The 20,561-nt window shown below is 41.3% G+C and overlaps 1 protein-coding gene across 1 annotated transcript; it reads right to left on the bottom strand.

Annotated features, from left to right (window-relative positions):
* Positions 1 to 363: 363 nt before the first annotated feature.
* LOC138603304 (protein-tyrosine kinase 2-beta-like) lies at positions 364 to 17,110 on the bottom strand. The gene is made up of 30 exons (XM_069674998.1): positions 16,924 to 17,110; positions 16,506 to 16,842; positions 14,715 to 14,893; positions 14,549 to 14,636; positions 14,392 to 14,471; positions 14,243 to 14,305; positions 13,807 to 13,861; positions 13,569 to 13,709; positions 11,975 to 12,046; positions 11,687 to 11,788; positions 11,300 to 11,417; positions 9,918 to 9,957; positions 9,671 to 9,702; positions 9,371 to 9,418; positions 7,917 to 8,011; positions 7,740 to 7,821; positions 7,066 to 7,166; positions 6,145 to 6,260; positions 5,924 to 6,024; positions 5,631 to 5,720; positions 4,544 to 4,748; positions 4,344 to 4,449; positions 3,979 to 4,026; positions 3,469 to 3,594; positions 3,301 to 3,333; positions 2,278 to 2,305; positions 1,943 to 1,977; positions 1,664 to 1,798; positions 999 to 1,079; positions 364 to 919 (listed from the first exon to the last, which is right to left on the bottom strand). Exons 2-30 carry the CDS (start codon positions 16,707 to 16,709, stop codon positions 680 to 682), a joined length of 2,844 nt encoding a protein of 947 aa, XP_069531099.1. The 5' UTR covers positions 16,710 to 16,842; positions 16,924 to 17,110; the 3' UTR covers positions 364 to 679.
* Positions 17,111 to 20,561: the final 3,451 nt, after the last annotated feature.

Here is a 20,561-nt window from a genome sequence, read left to right as displayed (position 1 = left end):
AGACACAGCAGATCAAGACCAGACACCGGGCAGCTTGGCAGGGCACGTGGCTGGAAGATGCAGGTGGACTGAGACCAGAGGCTCTGCTTCCCAGCTGGGCTACGTCATCGGGCTCACGGTGCCCCGGGAAGATGCAGTGGAAGAGGCCTACAATAATGCAAATGATGACAAAGATGCAAGCATCCACCCTGCAATGAAATGCTCTGTGCGCGACCTCAGATGCTCACAGGTGACTGACATTTAAGCAGGAGATGGTTTTTAACTTTTAACTGTCAGGATTCGTCAGAATTCTGTTTACAGATAATTTCCTTATCATTTCTTTTGCATTTATACAAATAGATAAACTCAGCTTAAACCTGTTTACACGCCTTTTAATGACAGAAAAAAAAACAGAGAAAGTGCAGAATGTTTCGCTAGTTTAAGTCAAAAATAGTTAAAAGAATATAAAAGAGTGAAAAACAGTCCGAACTTTATTGTTTTTACACATTGTGGCAGTTTGATTTGTTCCGTTTCCTCACTTTAACAGGATTCTTTTTCTTTAATAAGACAATAAAAATACATTATGACATCTTTTATTGCAGCGGTTAGAGGAGGTGTTCACAGCAACTCACCCCCTCATAATTCAGTCTAAATTTCATGTCCTTGTTTGAACCAGAAGGATCTTTTAACTCTCTCCTTGTTACCCAGAATCCTCTGCTTCCTGTGCAGCGGGTCTGGGCTTAGCGAGGTTGGCCCGGACTCGGGCCTGGTCCACGGCGTCCAGCAGGTTTTTGGAGTCGAGAGCGAGCGTGTGAGCGGCCGCCAGCATCTGCCGCTGACACTCCTCCTTCAGAGACGTGATGGAGTTCTGCTGCGCCAGACGCATCTTATTGATCAGCTCTCCTAAATCTTTGTTCAGGAGCTTCTTCGTGCCCTCGATCTGAGACACAGACGATTTTTCCGGTTAGATTCAACGCATTTAAAGGATGTCATGTGAAGAGGGAGGGAGTGAGGCCTACCTCTGTGGTGACGGAGCTGTGCAGAGACGGGAGGATGTCATCCACATTCTGGATCAGGCTCCGCAGAGTGATACCCACCGCCTGCAGGAGGAGGCAGAGAGGAGGAGGGAAGGAAAAGAAGAAGAAACAGCCGATGTTTAACTGTAAAAGTTTAAAATGCTGAGCGTAAGCAACAGTGCCCTCTGCTGGTCAGCACCATATCTAACACACATCACAGTCTCCTCATCTTCTCAGGCCTTGTTTAGTCTGCCAGCTCTAATCTGTTATTTTTGCACATCCAGGATTCAGATTTATCAAAAGTCTGGACAGCAAACAAACACTTAAAATGCTGTTAATGCAAAACGAGATATATTTAGAGCAGATTTCTGCAGATGGGTTTCACTGCAGCTGCTCGGGTTGCTCCAACAGTCTTTTGCGTCACAGGCCGAGTGACACACACACACAATGACGTCAAACCCAGAGTGGAGTGCATCAGAGCAGACGCACTCTGCTGCAGAGGACTTGATTGTTCCTGAGGGGAACTTAGTATCAGATGAAAACACATAAAGATAACCTTCTTCTGCAGCTTGCTGATTGTCTGATAATTTTTTCCAGTGTAGACCATCCTGTTTAATGAGATGTAATCATGTTATAACATGAACAAACAGGAGAGGTGACAGACGTACTTTGACAGCGGTTGGATACTCGGAGGCCGGCAGCGTGTTGACATCGTTCTTCAGCTGCACCACCTGTTTGACCATCGCCATGACGCCGGTGTACACCTCATCACCTGAGCGGTCCAGCTCTGCTGTGGGACGAGGCTGCAACAGCACAACACAAACATTTCAGCGCTGAAAAAGTCCGCTGTGCAAACTTTCCTCGCTGTATTTGAGTTTGTTTCTTTAATAAGAAACAAAAATAAGTTTATTTAATTTATAGTAAAGGTGTGTTTTATCTTTTTTTACCTTTGCCACAGGACACGGAGGCTTCTCTGGAGGACCTGACAGAGACAGAAGATGCTGCATGTTTTGTTGATCCACATATTTATGACGTTCTGTCGACTTGTGTGACCAAAATAAGCTTTTTGCACATTTTATAATCAATACATGGCTAAACATTTGATCTTTGTATCATTAATATCTCTTACATTTCAAATTAGAACGATTGCATTCACAGTTTTTGTCATTTTAATCTTTTAAACCGTTCACATGATGCAGCCATTAAAGGGGCTTTATTATATTAGAGGTTAGAAACATTACAGCTTGTGCCAGCTGAATGAGGCCTCTGAGTCTGGACTCACCATTCTTTTCTGGGCTTTTCTCAGGAGGCTGCAAACAACAAGGAAAGATGTGAGTATCAAACTTCAGACGAGGTCAGAGGTCAGGTAAGAACTGCACATTTCAAAAATCAGACACCCTAAAGAGATGTGGTTATCACTGTTTTTATTCTTTACTGGTGCTGTCAGACGGCTTTGAAGCATAAAAATCCTGCAGACTACTTTAAAAGTTATCTAACACTGTGATGCTTCCCTTCTGATCCTTCACTCATCCAGTGCATTTACTATATCATCCACATTGTTTAAATGGACTGCAGTGGAGCCACGTCCCCTTTGTCGTGGCTTCACTGCAGGGGCTGCATCCTCTGAAGGACGCGGTCTATGAAGGATGAGTCATACGTAGCCTGCGTAGACGCTTAAGCCGACCTGAAATGAGACGGTCTGGTCGATGGAGGATTTCCTGTTTGTGTCACCAGCTGTTTCTGCCACAGGTAGCTAGCTGGCTAACTAGCTAACATAACTTAACCTTTTATTTTACAGATAATTTAAAAGTATCAAGGCCCCTTTTGTGTTTGAACATTTGTATCTCTAGCTTTTGATTTGATTTAGTTGAAACCAAAAAGTGTTTAAAATGGCGCAAAATGAATCGCGGGAATCGTTGGGCCACGAAGGATGCACCCGATGCATCCTTCGTGGCCCGGGAAGGGAGGATTCAAAATCGGCCTTCAAATCTGTCCTTCGAAGGATGCAGCCCCTGGATTGGGACACAGCTCTGGCCGACCATGAAGCAAGAAGGCAGATTTTAATCTCTAAATCATATTCTTATAGAACATAATTAGTGTTTAAACTGTGTTTAACATGTGATGTTGCAAAATGCAAACAAGTGCGTCATGATTGTTGCACCAAACTACATTTAAAATAGTTAAAGCGTACAAATTACAGCACATTAACAAGAATGTCGCTGCCCTCTAGTGGCCAACAAGTGCAAAACGCAGCTTTAATTCACCTCTCAAATGTGCACAAGTAAATAAAAACAAGATGAAGTACCTTGATGTTTGATTCTGCTCGCACGGCAGGATCCTGCAGGAAGATAATGCAGACTTCAGTGAATGCAGAAGTGATCAATTAATCGCATTATTGCGACGATATTTTACCTGTCATTAGTCTACAATGATACCTGACAGGTGTGTGTGTGTGTGTGTGTGTGAGTCTCACCAGCTGTTTCTCCTCCTGCTCCAGCCACTGGTTGTCCATCAGCATCTCTCGTCTCTGTCTTTGTAAAGTGTCCTCCACGTGCGCTCTCTCTTTCTCCCACACCGGCCTGTTGTCTCTTTCTTTTTTCTACACACACGCACACACACAAGGGCGCACACACATTTACACACCTTTTAAATGAGGTAAAGTTAAGGCAACAACCTTCTGTGGTCTGTAGGATATGTTTGTTTTGCATATTTAAGTCGATTTTTCTGTCACTTCCACGTTGTTGCTTACTCATCCACTTTTTTACACTCTGGCCTACAGAGCTGAAAGCAGCTGACACAACCGGCTGACTCAACAACAAACTTCCTTCTGTGTTTGATGTAATTTTGGAGATTCAGTCATTGCATGAAATATTGACAGAAAGCAATCATGTGCTTTTATTTTGAAAGAACAAGTCTCATGTCAGAAGATATAAATAGCTCAGTAAATTTGGTCTTTAGCATGAGACGGTATTTGTGTGCTCACCTGTATGTGCGTGACCCGAGGGAGGGTGTTTCCTTGTATCCTGGATGGCTGGTGACGGAAACAAAGAGGGGACATATTAGCCACATGAAAGCCCGGTACATTTCATGCCTTTGTTTGGATGCAAAAGGGGCATGTCAGAGCAAAAGCATGAGTATTTGATGACGTGGGGATGAGGAGCCTTTGCGATTGGAGGAGCTGCGCCACTTCTGCAATTATCTCCACATTTAGCAGTTGAGGTTGTAGCTTCCTGGATAGCACCAAAATACATTAGTTGTGATGCAGCTGCAATTTTAAAGGCCTCCGTGCATTTATAACATGTAAACACACTCTGTCGAGAAAAGAGGATATCTGATTGTGCGTGGTACCTTGGGTGGAGGCTCTGTGTGGCTGGGGTCAAACCCCGGTGGGATGGAGCGTGCTCTGTCTCTCCTCCCATCCTTCTCCTGCTCCAACTCCGTCCTGTGAATCTCACTGTCAAACACATAAACACACACATCAATTACAATGTTGTCCTAGTCGCTGGTGTACAAAGAAAGATAACATTCGCAGGTGTGTGTGTGTGTACCTGAGGGAGCAGGCGAGCCGGCTGAAGCTGGGCCGGGTGGGCGGCTCGTAGGCCCAGCAGCGTGTGAGCAGGGAGTAGACGGTGGGCGGGCAGCACAGAGGCATGGGGAGCCGAACTCCCGACTCGAGCTGGTTGATCACCTGACCGTTCTCCAGCCAGAAGAACGGCTGCTGGCCCTTCGAGAAGATCTCCCACACGCACACACCTGGTGGGACACGCTCGCATTAACAGCTGGTCTGGCTTTTAACACGCTGAAAATAATGTTTGTTGTTAAGTTTTCCTTCCCACAACTTAGGACGAGTTCAGTCCTACATCTACCTGTCATTAATACAGGTTCCAGTGAAGCCAAAAAATATTTATTCCAAAGAAATTTTACGACCAATTTTTAAAGTAAAAACCGAAAGATTTTTTTTTTACAATTCAGAAGAAATTTTACAAATCAAACAAATTTGAAAATGAAAGCTGTAAAACATTTTTTTTAAGCCAATCAAGTTTTAGAGTGAAATTCAAATATATTTACAAACCAAACAAATTTTAAAGTGAAACCAGAAAATTTTACAAACAGAACTAATTTTAAGTAAAAAACGGGGTGGGGGGAAATTACAAACCAACTGTTTTTTTTAAAACATTTTTTTTTACAATTCAAAATAAATTTTACAAATAAATTTTTTTAAAGTGAAAACCTAAAAAAAAGTTGAAAACTGAAAAATTTAAAAACCAAACTAATTTTACAGTGAAATAAAAAAAAACTGACAAAACCAAAATAAATTTTAAAGTGGAAACCAAATTTTTTTTTTTACAAACCAGACAAACTTTATAAAGAAAATTTTATAAACCAAAATATTTGAATGTGAAAAACTAAAGAAAATGTGCAAACCAAATATTTGTTACAAAAAAGACAATTTTTTAAGTAAAGAACAAATCATGCTAATTGTAGGTTGGTAGCTTGTACGTTTAAAGATCAATGTTAGCATAGCATATCTGAGGCCTTGAATGCTACTATAATGCACACACATTTATATCACTTGTTGAGTTTGTATTTTTCTTCAGACACAACATAAAACATAATAAAATGTTAATTTCTCACCAAACATCCAGACGTCACTGGCTGTGGTGAAGCGTCTGAAGTTGATGGACTCAGGTGCCATCCATTTGATCGGTAATCGACTAACTGAGGCTGCAGTAAATTAAATTAAAAGAGAAATGAATAAAAATACAGATTGAACATGTATCTTTACTGAAAAAAGCATGCTTCAGGAGAATAACACCCAAATGTACCCTCTAACCTGTTTTTCAGAAGCTGGGTTTTCCGCTACACAGCGATTCTCTGAAATGTTCACCTCAGACAATATGTGTGAAAGTGTGTGTGTGTAACTGTACCTTTATAATACTCTTGTTCGTCCACATAGCGAGACAGGCCAAAGTCACCGAGCTTTACACATTCAGGCGACGCCACCAATACGTTTCTTACCGCGATGTCTCTGTCACAGAAACCACACAGGAAACAAAAGACTCAAAGGTCAACATTTAAATTAGTAACACAATACTCTTATGTTAACATCTGCTTAGAAAACTGTCACTTGCACATGAGGCTGTGATACCTGTGCACCATGTTGAGTCCCTCCAGGTAAGCCAGGGCTTTGCAGATTTGTACACAGTACAGGATTAATGTTGAAGTGGCCAGTGCGTACTCCTGCGTCACCAGATAGTTCCCCAGCTGTTGAAGGAACAGACGTTGTTATTTTCTTTAGTAAGCCACAAAGGGAAGTTAAAGTATTGTCTTTACATATTCTTTTATGTGAACAACTTATGTGTATAAAAAGGTTTTTGGATTGTATTTTTTATAAGGTAGTAAAATGCTTTTTTTGACACCAAAACAGCTGTTAAATCTCTCTCTTCAAAGCCACCAGACTCCATTGACAAAAACAGTAATTTTACCTTACAGTACACAGGAGTTGCGGCTCTACCGCTGCCTTAATTGGTTAGTTTATTTTGCGTTACACAAGTTTTGTGTTGGATCCCAGCTAAAAATTTTAATCACCAAAGTCACACAATAACACAAACAAACTATCTTATCAAGGAGAAGGAGGCAAGTGACTCCTGTGTTCTGCAAGGTAGAATTAGTGTTTTTGTCAATGGAGTCTGGTGGCTTTGCAGACCGCGATATAACTTGTCTTTCTGGTGTCAAAAAAAGGAGCTGTCTCTGTAGGGATCCTTTCTGTAGTGTTGTCAGACACTTAGAGTAACAATCTGAGCCTGTCAGTGGAGAAAAGCAAGAACTTTTAGTGGACCTAGTTAGGATTTAGGTGCAATTTCCAACAGGGATTAAGGTACAGAAATTACAGCCTGTTTTGTTGCTGCAAGCTGACGTAATCTGCTGGAGCAATTACAAACATTTTTGTACCTATTAGTCATTTAGACCCACACATATGGCACAGATAAAGACCACAAGAGTTTCATTATTAACATTTTCCACACAGAGGCAAATCAACTCAAACACACAAATGCAACCAAACACACACCTCTCCGTGCTCATAGAGCTCCATGACAATCCAGACCGGATCGACCTCGATGACCCCGATTAGACGCACAATGTGGGGATGATCTAGATTTTTCATCAAGCCTGCGACAGACAAAGAGTTGATCGTGAAATATCACATTTTATAACGTATACATTTTACAGAATGCAAATGCAAATGATACTTGAGGGTGTAGCTCCCCAACAAACAACATCATCAACCAGGGGAGACTGCTTAAAACATGCCTCAAAGAGAAAGCTGCATCCACTGGATTTAAACCAAATGAAGCAAGAGTAAATGATCTTTTACACTTTGTCAGTCAGCTCAGGAAAAAAAATCAAGTAAGCTCTCTCCTCTCGCTGCGAGGACGCCGCAGCCTACACCCTGAACCCTCTCACAAAACCACAACCTGGCTACAGGAAGTCGACTTTGCAACCTTCTGACTGATGAAATCTGCAAAACTCTGAAATCTTCCAAACTCATCCGTCCTTGCTCTGCTTCAGTCTGTTTCAGGCGGATTTCATGTGAAGAAATATTCTACCACTTGTATGAAATGTACGAGAGTTTAAATTTAATTTAATTTTGTTGCTGAATCAATACGTCCCCGGAAAAGAGCCGAATGTGTGACTGAGATGTGCTGATAAAGGAAGTAATCTCTGCAGCACCCACATACTCACCAGCCTCACTGAGAAACTTCTCCTTTACGTCAGCTGAGCAGTCCTTGCATGTTTTAATGGCCACGCTGATCCTCTCTCCGGTCTGCAAACACACACATGCACACATTATTCAGAGAAGTTAAAGCTTAATATTTTACTTAGATCCTCGGTGGGATGCTTGGGAGTGCACAAACTCACCGGGCTTTTATAAACTCCTTCGTGAACCTCTCCGAAGAATCCCTCGCCCAGGATCCGACCCAGGACAAAATCATCTCTGGAGATTCTTTGCTTTTCTAAACACACAAAGAGTAAGAAACAGAGAGTTTCAGAAATCAGGGTACACATATTCCTGAAATAAGTCAGGATTTTTGATTTATCTCGACAAGCGAAACAGCCCTTAGAAAGCTGAATTTGTAAATGTACTGCATTCATGTTCTGACTATGTTTAGTTTGGAAGAATTGCAGTAACAAAGATCTTTAAGTTACTAAATTAGCGTGTAAAAATGCAGGTGTACAAGTGAGAAAGAGCTCAGTTACGTGGAAATTCAGACCGAAAAAAGAAAAAAGCTTAAAGTTATAATCTCGAAGATCTCAGTTTTGTTCTCCTTGGCGACCCCTGTGGTGATAAACGGTAACTGCCAGAGCACACTAGACAGTTGGCTCCGGTTGGCTCTGGTTGTAACTCTTGATTTTCCTGGCTGACGGTCGCTTTCCTTTTTAGACTGTTTGCTTCATCTGAGCGTCCAATTTGTTCTTTTTTCTTTGGATTTTCACTTATTGTTGAAGTTGTATCTGTAGTCATCCATCTTTTCTTTGTTTGTTCAGCCATAATAGATTACTGTTTACTCGCAACACTTGCAGAGAGCGGAAAAGCAGCCGCTTAGCTCCGCCTACCCTCTCTGGCAGACCAACCACTGCTGGCTGATTGAAAACATGTCACTAACTGGGCGGCGCTTGTGATTTTTTTCTGTTCAAGTCGCCACCGACACCCAGTCTGTAATACTGCAAATGCAAAGGCTTTCATCAGTGGGCCATAGGCTCAGTCACCATTGTGCTACCTCATTAAGAGATAGAGACTTAACAGACATTTATTTACATAAAAATCTTCTTGCTTGTTACTTTAATGCAGCGTAAAGTTCAATATGAGCAGCGTACCATCCGCTTCTGGCCATTTCAGAGTTTTCTTTTCATGTAGGCAGTTCTTGTTTTGTCAGAGCTTTGGTTGAAAGTGAAACTAGCTGAACAAACAGTAGAGTAAGAGTTTGTTGTTTTGCGCAGAGAAATGAAGCATGTGACATAAAGAAAACACTTGCTTACGTCCTTATATCTTTGAAGACACTTCTAAATGTCTTGAATGTGCCACAGAAATGTTCTTTTCACCTCAAATATGCCACATTTTCTGAGCTTGTTTTCAAACTTATTTCTCAAAGATGTTAAAAAAAACAACCCACAGATGATTTTATAACCTGCTCGTAATGCCTTTACCCTGTTATTCGCATAATACTTCTTCTTGATCTTATCTCAGCTTATCTTAGTTGACAGTTTGGTGTTACATAAAAACTGCTGTTTTTTGGCTGATTGCCTGGTTTTGGAGGCATTTTGTACAATGTATTGCTGGGGAAATGAGGGTACATTTTCAGTGAAACGCTCACCATCAGAGTCTGCTCCGCCCTCGGGAATCTCTGCGTAAATGTCAGAACCTGAAGTGAAGAAAACATGTTGAATTCACATGTGTTTCCTCTGCTTTGGTGTTGTGTACGCAGCCACAAACAAACAAAGGAAGCCTTAGAAAAATCATACATCTTTGTTGATTGGAAATCAATGCTAGGTGAGTGAGTGTAAAACTAAAAATTAAACATTTAGGAGGCTTAAAGTGCATCAGAACCATTAAATAGTCCACAATGGAGGTTTTAGACGGGATAGGGAATTTATAAATCAGACATTAGACTTACTCTGACCTCTTACATGACCGCCGGGACCGCAACTGGAACAATAAAGACATTTTAAAACAATGCTGTCAACAACCTCTCAACAGAAAACTTTAAAGATCTGTGACCTTTTTCTTTCAAACCACACAGGTGAAAGGTGTGGAAATAATAACACCTAAAACACCACAGCCCACATAATGTTTCCACCAGCTGACCACCAAACTGTAACATTTAAGACGCATTACTTTCCAATGTGAATCATCGCACTCACTGTTTAGGGATGTCGGGCAGCTTCAGTCTTGCGTCTCTGCCTGAAAGCAAACATGATGTAGAGGTTTACAAAGATAAAAGAACATTTCATGCTTTTTACAGGAGTTTGATACCTTTGACATGATTCTTATCAGCTATAAAAACATTTTATTACCAACTCTATTTAACTTTTAGTGAAGTAGTTTAACTTCAAACTGTGTCGACTCAATTCAACTGAGGAAACCGATTACCTTAAACCTTTTAAGTTGCATTAACACAAAACAAATACTGTAAAATTAGGTGTCTAAGACGCACTTTTAATACATTTAAAAAAAAAACTATTTATAGTTGTTTTCAATAGCTTCCATGTCATGTGACCCAGTGTCCTCAAATCAATGTCAGATGTTAACGCTCACTTGGACAAGTAAGACACACCTCGTTATATTGGATTTAATAGCTGCTTATATTTTATGTTCATATTTTTATAGAACATTTTATGTTTTATTTTAATTTTTTTCAACAGACATGCACCGCCATGATCGCCATTGCAGCCGCTAGCGACAGCACCAGTAGCATCAGAGCAGCCCTTGGGCGAGGTTTACTGTTTACTGTTTAAATTAGCTATGACTGTTAAGCTAATGATACATTTATAATATTCAAGCAACTAATGTTTTCTGGAGATACTTTGGTTTGTTAACAGTAATTTTGTTGAAATTCAAAATAAAAAATGTTTTCTAAAGACTATAAATTATCATTTTTAGTATTGGTTGTCATTAGAATTGACAGCTAATTTAAGCTAACTAACTAATTGCTAATTTTAGAAAATGTTAAGTTAGGCTAATGTTCTGTTGACGGTAACTAAATTTGATAAGTAAGACGTAGCTAGCTTCTCTTAATCCGTGCAAGGTTAGCATTAGCTTTACAGAGTTATGTGACACTCCCTGACAAGCTAGTTTTGAGTTTTAGCTAGCTAGCCACAGAAGCTTCTGCCACTATTATTCCTCCTTAATGCTAACTATCATGACTAATTTCAGTAGAAGATAATTAATGTTAAGTTAGGCTAATGTTATGTTGACGGTAACTAGCTTTGATAAGGAAGACGTAGCTAGTTTCTGTTAAACTATGCAAGGTTAGCATTAGCTTTACAGAGTTATGTGACACTTCCTGACAAGGTAGCTTGAGCTGTAAGATAGCTAGCTACAGTAGCTTGTTCCACTATTAATCCTCCAATATGTTTACTATCGTTACTTAACATAAAATCATGTAACACTTGAACGCTACATTAAACATGAAGCATCTTACGGACTACAAATGCAGCATATGGTTTCATTGTTCAATATATTTTGTCTCATCAATAAGAGTATATTTATTATAGGTTGATACATTGACGCAGGTGTATTGTACCTTTGCTGGGCCGGATAATGAGCGAGTTCTCAGAGCAGCTCTCCAGCCGACAGTAGCCGTCAATCAGGTCGGCCATGTTTTCTGCCATCGCCAGAGAGGTGGTGCTCACAGACAGCGGCTGAGGGTGTTGAAGACACAAGATATCATCTGTGTTAAGTTTTGCACCTTAACCTCAAGGCCTCTTCTGAAAGTACGACTCAGAGACGAGAATTTATATTTACAATGTGTGAAAAGCACAGTTTTGTGACACAGGGGAAACGGGTAGCTTCTGCACGTCTACCCTGTGGTTACAAAAGATGCTAATTATCAGCTGGCTTTAGCTTATCGCTCAGACATAAATGAAACCTTCTCGCCCGGCTACATAGCTTTTAATTTAAGGAGGTTTACCTGTTTGGCTCCCTCTATGTGCACAGTGAGCAGAGCCCGGCCGTCGCTCTCAGCAGAGGTGCAGATACTCTGCACCTGAGAGAACGACGCCAAACAGACGGGCTGCAAAAGACAGAAACATTTTATTTCAAAATGCAAAAATATCAAATAATCTTCCTCCTCTGACGTGATTGTTGCTTACACCTGGCCCAGAAGTCTGTATTGTCTAATTATTAAGAGAAGCCTTCGATTAATCAACAAGAAAGCACAAAGATGAGAGACATAAAGAGATATGAAGTGTGAACTCACTGTGGAGTTTTCAGTTTGTTGACGGATGCCTTCAGGGCTGATGACCAGGTCTATTGTTAGACTCCAGCTGTGCTATAGAGACAGGACACGCACACACAGACACAAAACAACTTAAAAATAACACCTTCAAAACATTTAGATGAAATTTTCACTTGTTAGAGCAGCACAAAGCTCAATTTTAGTTGGCCAGCTGGTTGGTTTCAAGGTGTATTTTAGCATCTGTTTTAAGGTTTGTTTACTTCCTTTTTAACACATCTGTTTCAAAGAGCCCTTTAATGTCTGTTTTAACAGCCAGATTTCTTTTTCAACCAGTGATTAGGTCGCTTTCAAAGAACCCTAAGGTACCCTTTAGCATCATTCATAAGGCCTGTCTTTTTCTGACACATGCCTCGGTCTGATTAAAAGTACCTTTAAGCTTCTGTTTCAAGGTGCCCTTGGTGCCTGTTTCCTCCTTTCTAACACGTGGTCACAGCTGTTTAAAAATACACTATTGGGTCAGTTTTCTTGCTTTTTAAACGTGTTTAAAATACCCTTTTTAGCAAATGTTTCAAGGTAACATGTAGGTTCTGCTCTGAGGTTGGTTCTCTTCCTTTAGGTCTGTTTCAGTGTACCCTTCAGCATCTGTCTTAAGTTCTGCTTCTTCATCATTAACAGGTGATCAGGTCTGTTTCAGTGTACCATTTAGCATCTTTTTTTAAGGTTCCATCATTTGGCAAGGTCTGTTTCCTATCAATGTCTTTTTAGTTTAAGGTTTTTAACACCTGGTCAGGTTTGTTTCACTCTTTATAATCTGTTTGAAATGATCTTTTAACGTCTGTTTTAAAGTATGCTTTAGGGAATGTTTCTGCCTTTCAAAGTGCTTTCCTTTCCTATCCTTTAATTTATATATTAGTTTTCCTTTTAACTTGTGATTCGGCTCGTTTCAAAGAGCCTATAAGCAAAAGTTTTTTGCATCTGCATCTGTCACAAGGTCTGTTTTCTTTCTCTCTAACTCACAGTTAGGTCTGTATAAAGGTACCGTTAAGCTTCTGCTTCAACGTCTGCTTCCTTCCTTTCTAATATTTGTTTAGGTGCTGTTTAACATCCTTTTAAAGCTCTGTGATCTTCCTTTCTAACTTTTTCAATCAATTTTATTTGTAAGGCGCCAAATCATAACAAAAGTTATCTCTGGACAAGGTATGCTTCAGCATCTTTTCGATGTGCCTCTAAGGTAGGTCTTCTTACTTTCTTCCACCTGTTAAGGTCTGTTACAGTGCACCTTTTAGCATCCGTTTCAAGTTGCATATTAACGTCTGCTTTTCAATTTCTTTCTAACATGTGGTTTGTTTGTTCCTTGTTTCAAAGTATCATTAAGCGTCTGTTTGCTCCACATGATTAATGTAACTCAGTCTGTAAAAATCCACTAGGTTAGTAAACATCCCATGCTGCCTGAATGTGCAAAAACCTCGTACATCAGCCCCCCTTCACCTCAGGTAAGAGCTTTACCTCGTCTCATCATTATGCAGGTTATATACAGATTCATTTGCATCACTTTAGTCTGAACAGTGACCAGCCTTTTCCAGCTGTATGACTGGAAAGCTAAGCTAACACTCACCACTAGCAGGCAGGCGAAGCTCTCCTGTGTGTAGCTGTAGCACTGAGCCAGCGTGGTGAAGAACTTGTCCATGCACTGGTCCTGCTTCATGGTGGAGTAACCCTGGAACGTCTGCTGGACCAGCCGACGTAGCTGCTTAGGCTGCGCACAAAGACGGACAGCAACACTGATGATGCTAACCACAGATTTAGGCAGAGAGAAGAGACACTCTGGAGTTGTTGTGTTTTGGGCCCTCTACCTTCATGCTGTTGATCAGCTCTCTGGGGAAGAACAGGTCCAGACCCACGTCCTTCCTAATGGAGGAAAATCAGGCGTTAAAGCTGGTTTGCAAACCGAGAACAAACAGTAGAAGAAGAAAGAGCCACGATTCAAACAATTGTTGCGATATTGTTACATGAATTTAAGCAGCTTTTTATCAGAGGTCCGCAATTGTGCGTCATATCAAACATTTCACGTGGTTTTCCGTGCAAACCACATGCAGCATCTGCTCACTGTTCCTCTCCAGTTCTCAGATTTTGACCTTTGATTTGTTTATCTTTGTGGCATGCACGGTGGGTAGATATCTGCCCATATGCCTGCTGCAGGGTGTCAAACAGCCGTGCACGGCCTAAAACGTAAACTGCTGCTGTAAACGACACAGGGAGGAGGAGGAGGATGCACACACACACACTTACTCTAACAGCTCGAAGTTTGACTTTTTCTCCAGCCCGTTTGGATTCATGTCTTTGTAGAATCTCCTGCGAACGTAAGAAGGAATGAAATCCGGATGAGGAACATGCACAAATCTTTTCTTAGCATGCAGGAGGTGGCGTTTGTTCCGCACCTTATTTCCAGGCAGCCGAGCTGTAGAGCCATCCCGTCGCTGACTTTTGAGGCGTACTGCTGCATGTAGTCACTTCGTATCTGTGGAGAAGAACATGCATGCAGTAACCAATCCTCTAACACGCCTTTAAAAATCAGTGATAAAGATGCAGACTGACCTGCTGGTAAAAGTAGAGCATCGTGGTTCTGTCATCTCTGAATTTCTCCATGAAGTCTGTCGGGATGTATCTGATCCTCAGATCATACCTGCACAAACAAAGTTTTTCTTTAACAGATGAAAAACTATTTCAGAACTTTGCCTTCATAATATTGATTATATTTAACCTCCACTCCGCCTCCAGGTGCTGCTGTTCGTAGCGCTGCGTGAGCTCGGACACCGTCAGGTCCGGGTGCAGCCAGTGTATCTCTGAGGACTTGAGGTGTTTGAGGAGGAGGCCGTAACATAGGCCGTACTGTATGTCTGGACCGACACAGCCGCTGGACAGAACCCCGTTGATGACGGACTGGGACAGAGGTAGATAACACACGTGAGTATACACGAGTACAGTAAAATGTTATAGTTAAATAAAGCAGTCATGTAAGTGAGGTTAAGTAAAGTAGAGAGCGGTGAGTGTGAGAGAAAAGTGTTGTGTAGTAGAGGAGTGGTTCTCAGCCCACCACCGCCTCCTTAATGGCTCATGAAGATTTCTGGAATGTTTGGAGCATAAATAAAATCATCCGTGAGCCACTTTTGGGTCCCGACCCACCAGTTGAGAACCAGAGTTCAGATATACAGAGTAAACAAAAGCAGGGTCGTCAAACTCACATTAGGCAGTGGGCCGGATTTGTTCAGATGAGACCTCAAAGGGGACGGACTATTTTTTGATGATGTCTTAACACATCGACTACTACATTATTTGAAATCATTCGATAAGAGCCTACAGATGCTTGCACCAATCAGTGAGCATGTCATGTTGTTGCATAAACAACAAAAAATGTAAGAAAGCAGCATGCAGTCCTTGCAGCATATCAACAAATGTGAATGTCTTTGTTGTTCACTGATTATACATTTGAAACGTTTATAATAATAGTACATAATAATACTGTACAATAGTTAATTTAGTGTTTAAATCTCTTTGTGATTCATCATATAAAACCTGTCGACCACAAAGAGAGAGGAAGAGAGAGGGGCAGATTTTTCCGATTTGTGGCCGGATGTATGAGTGAAACTGATAGTGGTCAGCACCTTTTGACTCCTACCAGCCCGTTCACATCAGGAACTAGTTTCTGAGCAGTGTTCATTATGTCCCTCAGATATCTGCGCGCAGTTTGGCCTTCATCCCTCATGTTAATACCTGCTCGCAGAAACATACAGACTATCTTTGCGGGCTGCATCTTTGACACCCCTGCTCGAGACTACTGCAGAGAGCAGTAAAGTACGTTAGAGTAGCGTAAAGTGTACACTGCAGTAAAGTACAAGATTTTTTTATTAACTTATAAATGGTTAAATGGGCTCGCTCCAAACTCTCTCTCAGACCTTTAAAAGGCACATCGTTCATCAAGCACACTCAGGTGTCCTGGCTGTCCCAGGGACTAAGGTGAAGCTCAGCTGCAGCTCCAAAGCTCTGGCACGCTCTGCCTCGACATCTTCAGCTGTCCCACACACTGCCTGTTTTTAAATCAAACCTTTTGTTCTTTGGCTTTTGGCTCTGCACGAGAGTTATCTTATTTTTTTATATCCTTTTCCTTTCCTACTTTCCTACTGTCTTACTTGTCTTTAAATTGGTGTTTTATTGTGTTGTTTTTATGGCTTTTATGTTTGATTGGTCAACTTTTGTTGTGCTGAATCAATACATTTGGATTTGATTGGATTTCAAGTGCAGTAAAGTACATTACAGAAAAGTGAAGTGTACGAAAATGTGTCGCAGAGTTTAGTAGAGACTAGAGAGCAGTGAAGTAAGAAAGTTAAGGAACTTGCAGTGGAGGGTACTGTAGGTTAACGTCCAGTAAAGTACAGTATACAATAGTAGAGTGTGGTGAAGTACATTAGAGTGCAGTAGAGAAAAGTAGCAAGGAGTTCACAGAAACAGTGTAGTACAGTAGAGTGTACAGTAGAGTAAAAAGAGTAGCGTGTACCCTGACAGTCCATCCCTCCTCGCAGCGGACCAGTTTGAAGTTCTTGCCCAGGTTGGAGCTGTTGCTAAGGAAACACACTTTGATGATCTTCACCGGGAAGATGTTCTCCCTGACCATGTTCGCCGTGGGAGACACATCCGAGGACTCCGATTGGCTGGTGGGAGACATGCTCCTCCAGGACAAGGTGCTGGTGTCCCCCGACATCACACACACACACACACACACAGGCAGACACACACACGGCTCGTATGCTACTGCATGTAGACGAACACTGCTGTCACGCCTACACACAGCATTTCTCTGTCTTTCTTCTCTCTCTTACACAAACAGGAAGAAGCTGGAGAAAGAAATGAGACATGAAATCAATTTATGATACACATTTGTGTCACAGTAAACGCTGCGACCCGTCTCTACTCACCAGTCCTGCAAGCGCTCCACAGCCCAGCGTGACAGGTCTGCTCTAAGTCTTAAAAATGAAACAAAGTCGAAGCCAGCAGCAGACTGCGCTCATATTAATGTGTAAAGTGCAGACTTTGTCACCTTTCTGCGCTTAAATAAAACAGATAATCCGAAGCTGTGCCCCGTAGAAGAAACCCAGGCTCTCATCAGCAAGCGAAAGAGGAAATACGGCCGAATAAGGAAGTTGAAGAGCAGCGAACAGAAAAGCTGAGAGGACTGATGAAACTGTCGTGTCACCCCGGCTCACATGTGATGGCACACACCAACACCAAACCACAAACACCCCCCGATTGTGCAAACAGGGGCACGGCCTACGTTCAACTCATTTCCTCCTCCAAAAGTTTGATGAGCGGAGGGACAGCGCAGGTGACAGTGGACATTTATAAGTGCAGTGTTTACGAGCAGGGGGTTTAACATGTGGTTATAGCTGGAAACGGAAATGATGCTTGTGATGTCCTTAGAGGATGAACCCTGCTGAATCCATCTCCAGCATCAACATGAGGATTTGAGTAAAAAAAATAAACAACTATTGGACTGTTTTACATGAAATATCGGCCTCATAAGTCCTCCTTAGAAGGACCTGTAATAACTTTCCTTTAATGTTTAATGTAGCGCCATCATCAGGTCAACATCTCCTTTAATGCAGTGTATTGGTTGCTCACCAAAGTCACTTTGCATCCAGTGCTATTTATCAAATATAGCATGCTAACATGCTACAACAGGATGGAGAGGTTCTTAAACATACCTGCTTTAAACCAGCTTGTTAGCATGCTAATAATAGCATCTAGACCGAAGCACTGATGTGCCAAAGTACATCCATCCACCTTCTATACCGCTGATCCTGTGCAGGGTTGCAGGGGCGCTGGAGCCTATCCCAGCTGTCATTGGGCGAGAGACGGGACTAACTCTACACTGAAAGGACCACTACATTACAGCTAGAACCTTCTATCTGTGAGGTGACCGCACTAACCGCTGCACCACCATGCAGCCCTGCCTAAGTACAGCATGTATTTATTATTATTTATAGGACAGCTATAGAGTGACAGGAAATATAGGTAGAAGAGAGTGGGGCATGATGTAAGCAAAGAGACGAGGGCAGGAGTCGAACCTGCAGCCACGTGTCGAGGACGGGGCGCCTGCTCTACCGACGCCCCCGCTCATGTATTTCTTATTAAGACCTGAACACGCTGACGTTGCGTAGCATATCCTTGAAGTTCGCATAGAAGCAGCGATATTGCAGTGAGAAATTCCCCGGCAGCCGAAGGGTATCATCCCCAGTGACCACCATTAAACTCATGACATGACAGTCCTGCACAAGAACGGCAACAAATCTCAATTATGACTAACTTGCTTGTTTGGTTGTTTTTCATTTATGAGGGTTTTATATTTGACCCCAACTGACTTACTTTACTTTACATCACACACATAGCTCCATATCAGCCTATGTAATCCCTATTTGCTGCCACTAACTAGCAGCTACACTTGCTGGGGTCCACACAGTTAGAAGGCTCTCTTTTCAGTGGGTGTGTGGGTGAGATCTGGGTCACCTACCAGAAAGAATACATAGCGGGGGGACAGCAGTAACCACTGGCAGGAAAAGTGTGACGCCTGCAATTATGAGGAAACAAAAGCTTGTTTCTGCTCCGCTAACAACTCTTTAGAATCCTGTGGCGAGCTCATATCAAACTCAGAGAGGCTGTTTTTCTCTGCTCTGTAGCAAGCCTTTTATTTGCCAAAAGCCAGGTTAAGGCTAACCCGACGATACTTACACAAGAGTTTAACACTGCACGTTCACCAAACCACACTGACAGTGTAGCGCTTCTGCAAGTAATTACTGCATGTGAACTGTAACAAGGCAGAACACATGGTTAAACTATTGCACAGAGATGCTACAATACTGTATTGTTTGCACGGTTACGCTGTAATATTTTGTCACATATTTGCAGGATTATGCAGGTACACTGATGCATGATTTACCTGCATTTTCCCCCATGCATATTTGCGTGTAAGGTGACAGAATCATTATAGGTTGAGCTCTAGTCTGATTGGACAGAGATCTGAGTTTCCTGATGCTGTAATTGCTTTTGAACCTTGTGTGGAAATGATGATATAAGTTCTAATGTCATGCTTTTTATAGTTGTACAAGCTCATAACAACATGATAAAACTATAATGGAAAAAAAAAAGACGCTAACTTTCGCTATAGCTATAAATTCCTGTGTTACAAATAGACTTCACACATTAACACAGTACTTCATATTAGAACTTAGTGTGACATCCTGTTATGCATCACATATTCAAACCAGCTACCCACCCCAGTTTGTTTCAGATGGAATGGATGATAAAAAGCTGGTTTAAAATGTGGTGCACAACTGCTTTCAATACAAGTCCTAAGGCCTTTTTCTGTGCAGGGATGAAAGCCTAAAAACGTGGTGCATGAGAGATTGGGACGATGCACTATAAAATAAGCTGGCAGTGGGGGTTAAAAACTAAGCTTAAATTTAGGGTACATAATAGGGAAAAAAGGGATGGTTTTAAACGAGTATGCTCAGTTTTGCATTTAGCTAATATGCTACTTCTAAATATCATCACATAATGTTAATTCTGGAGCCTAAAGTGACTGTGTAAACACGTTTTCATACATATTTGTGCTTTGCATTTACTGTTTTACCTTACTACTCCATATTATTATAGTGTAAGGAATTTTTCACGACTAAAATGTTGTAAAAATGTGTCACTAGAACAGTGTTATTTATTAGTTTACGTACTTAAGTACTTAAACTGTCCACCGGAGGGCGCTAAAGCCCCGTGTAACACAGTTGATGCATGGTTTTCAGTCACTGAATTAATAATGTACTGTCCCTGCAGCCACAGATAGACATCGAGTTTTCGTGTGAGTTATGGTTCTTTGAATAAATCAAGGCATTAGGACAGTTCAGGCACACTAGATTTTTCTAAAAATAGGGCCGAAACCAGGCAACGTTTTCTCGTGGTTAAATTTTTATACTAAGAATCCCTTTTTTGATGTCAAAGTTAAAACTTAACTTAAACATTAGGGATTCTACATGTAGACAATATAATTCAATTTAATAAAGAATTTTAAAAGTTAAATGACCGAAAATGTACAAATTTAAAATGTTTAGATATTTGAATGGGGTTCGGCATAGCGCACGTATGCTATCTGTTTAAGATACTGCCGCAGAGAGAAACTTGCTGGATAGGGAAATACATTTAATTTACATATATTTGTTAATTTAAAAAGTCTATTTCAATGTCTGACCCTTTGTCTACCTGCGCTGTTTGCTTTAGTTAGCTTGTTAGTCCATGGGACGGTCCTGTGCTGTGCTGCTGTCAGCCGTGTGAAACGTTTTAAAAATAACAACGGTTAAAACGGAAATTAGAGGTGTGCCTTCAAAATAAAATTAACGGCGACGTGTAAAAGTCAAAATAGAAGTTGTACGGTATACACTCTAGGTGCAAATTTAAGTTATTTAATTAAATTTGCATTGAAGCAATTAAACTATCTGGCTTGAAGTTGTTGTGTTTATAGTGCTAGTATTGCAAATAGTAATAAACCAACCACCTGTCTTCAGGCCTT

Source organism: Semicossyphus pulcher, unplaced genomic scaffold (assembly GCF_022749685.1).
Source record: "Semicossyphus pulcher isolate SPU_LCO1_2020_fin unplaced genomic scaffold, fSemPul1.0.p SCAF_24, whole genome shotgun sequence".
NCBI lineage: Eukaryota > Metazoa > Chordata > Actinopteri > Labriformes > Labridae > Semicossyphus > Semicossyphus pulcher.
Note: the sequence above shows the minus strand (reverse complement) of the source record. Positions and strands in the feature narration are given on the sequence as shown.

Bases quoted from the DNA above. Each gene is read 5' to 3' on its own strand.
- LOC138603304 (XM_069674998.1), bottom strand. From the start codon at position 16,709: ATGTCGGGGGACACCAGCACCTTGTCCTGGAGGAGCATGTCTCCCACC. The intron at 12,047-13,568 runs GTGAGTGTTAGC...CTGTCTCTATAG, and splicing joins GCTTCGCCTGCCTGCTAGTG to CACAGCTGGAGTCTAACAAT. The intron at 9,419-9,670 runs GTAAGTCTAATG...TCTTCACTTCAG, and splicing joins CGGTCATGTAAGAGGTCAGA to GTTCTGACATTTACGCAGAG.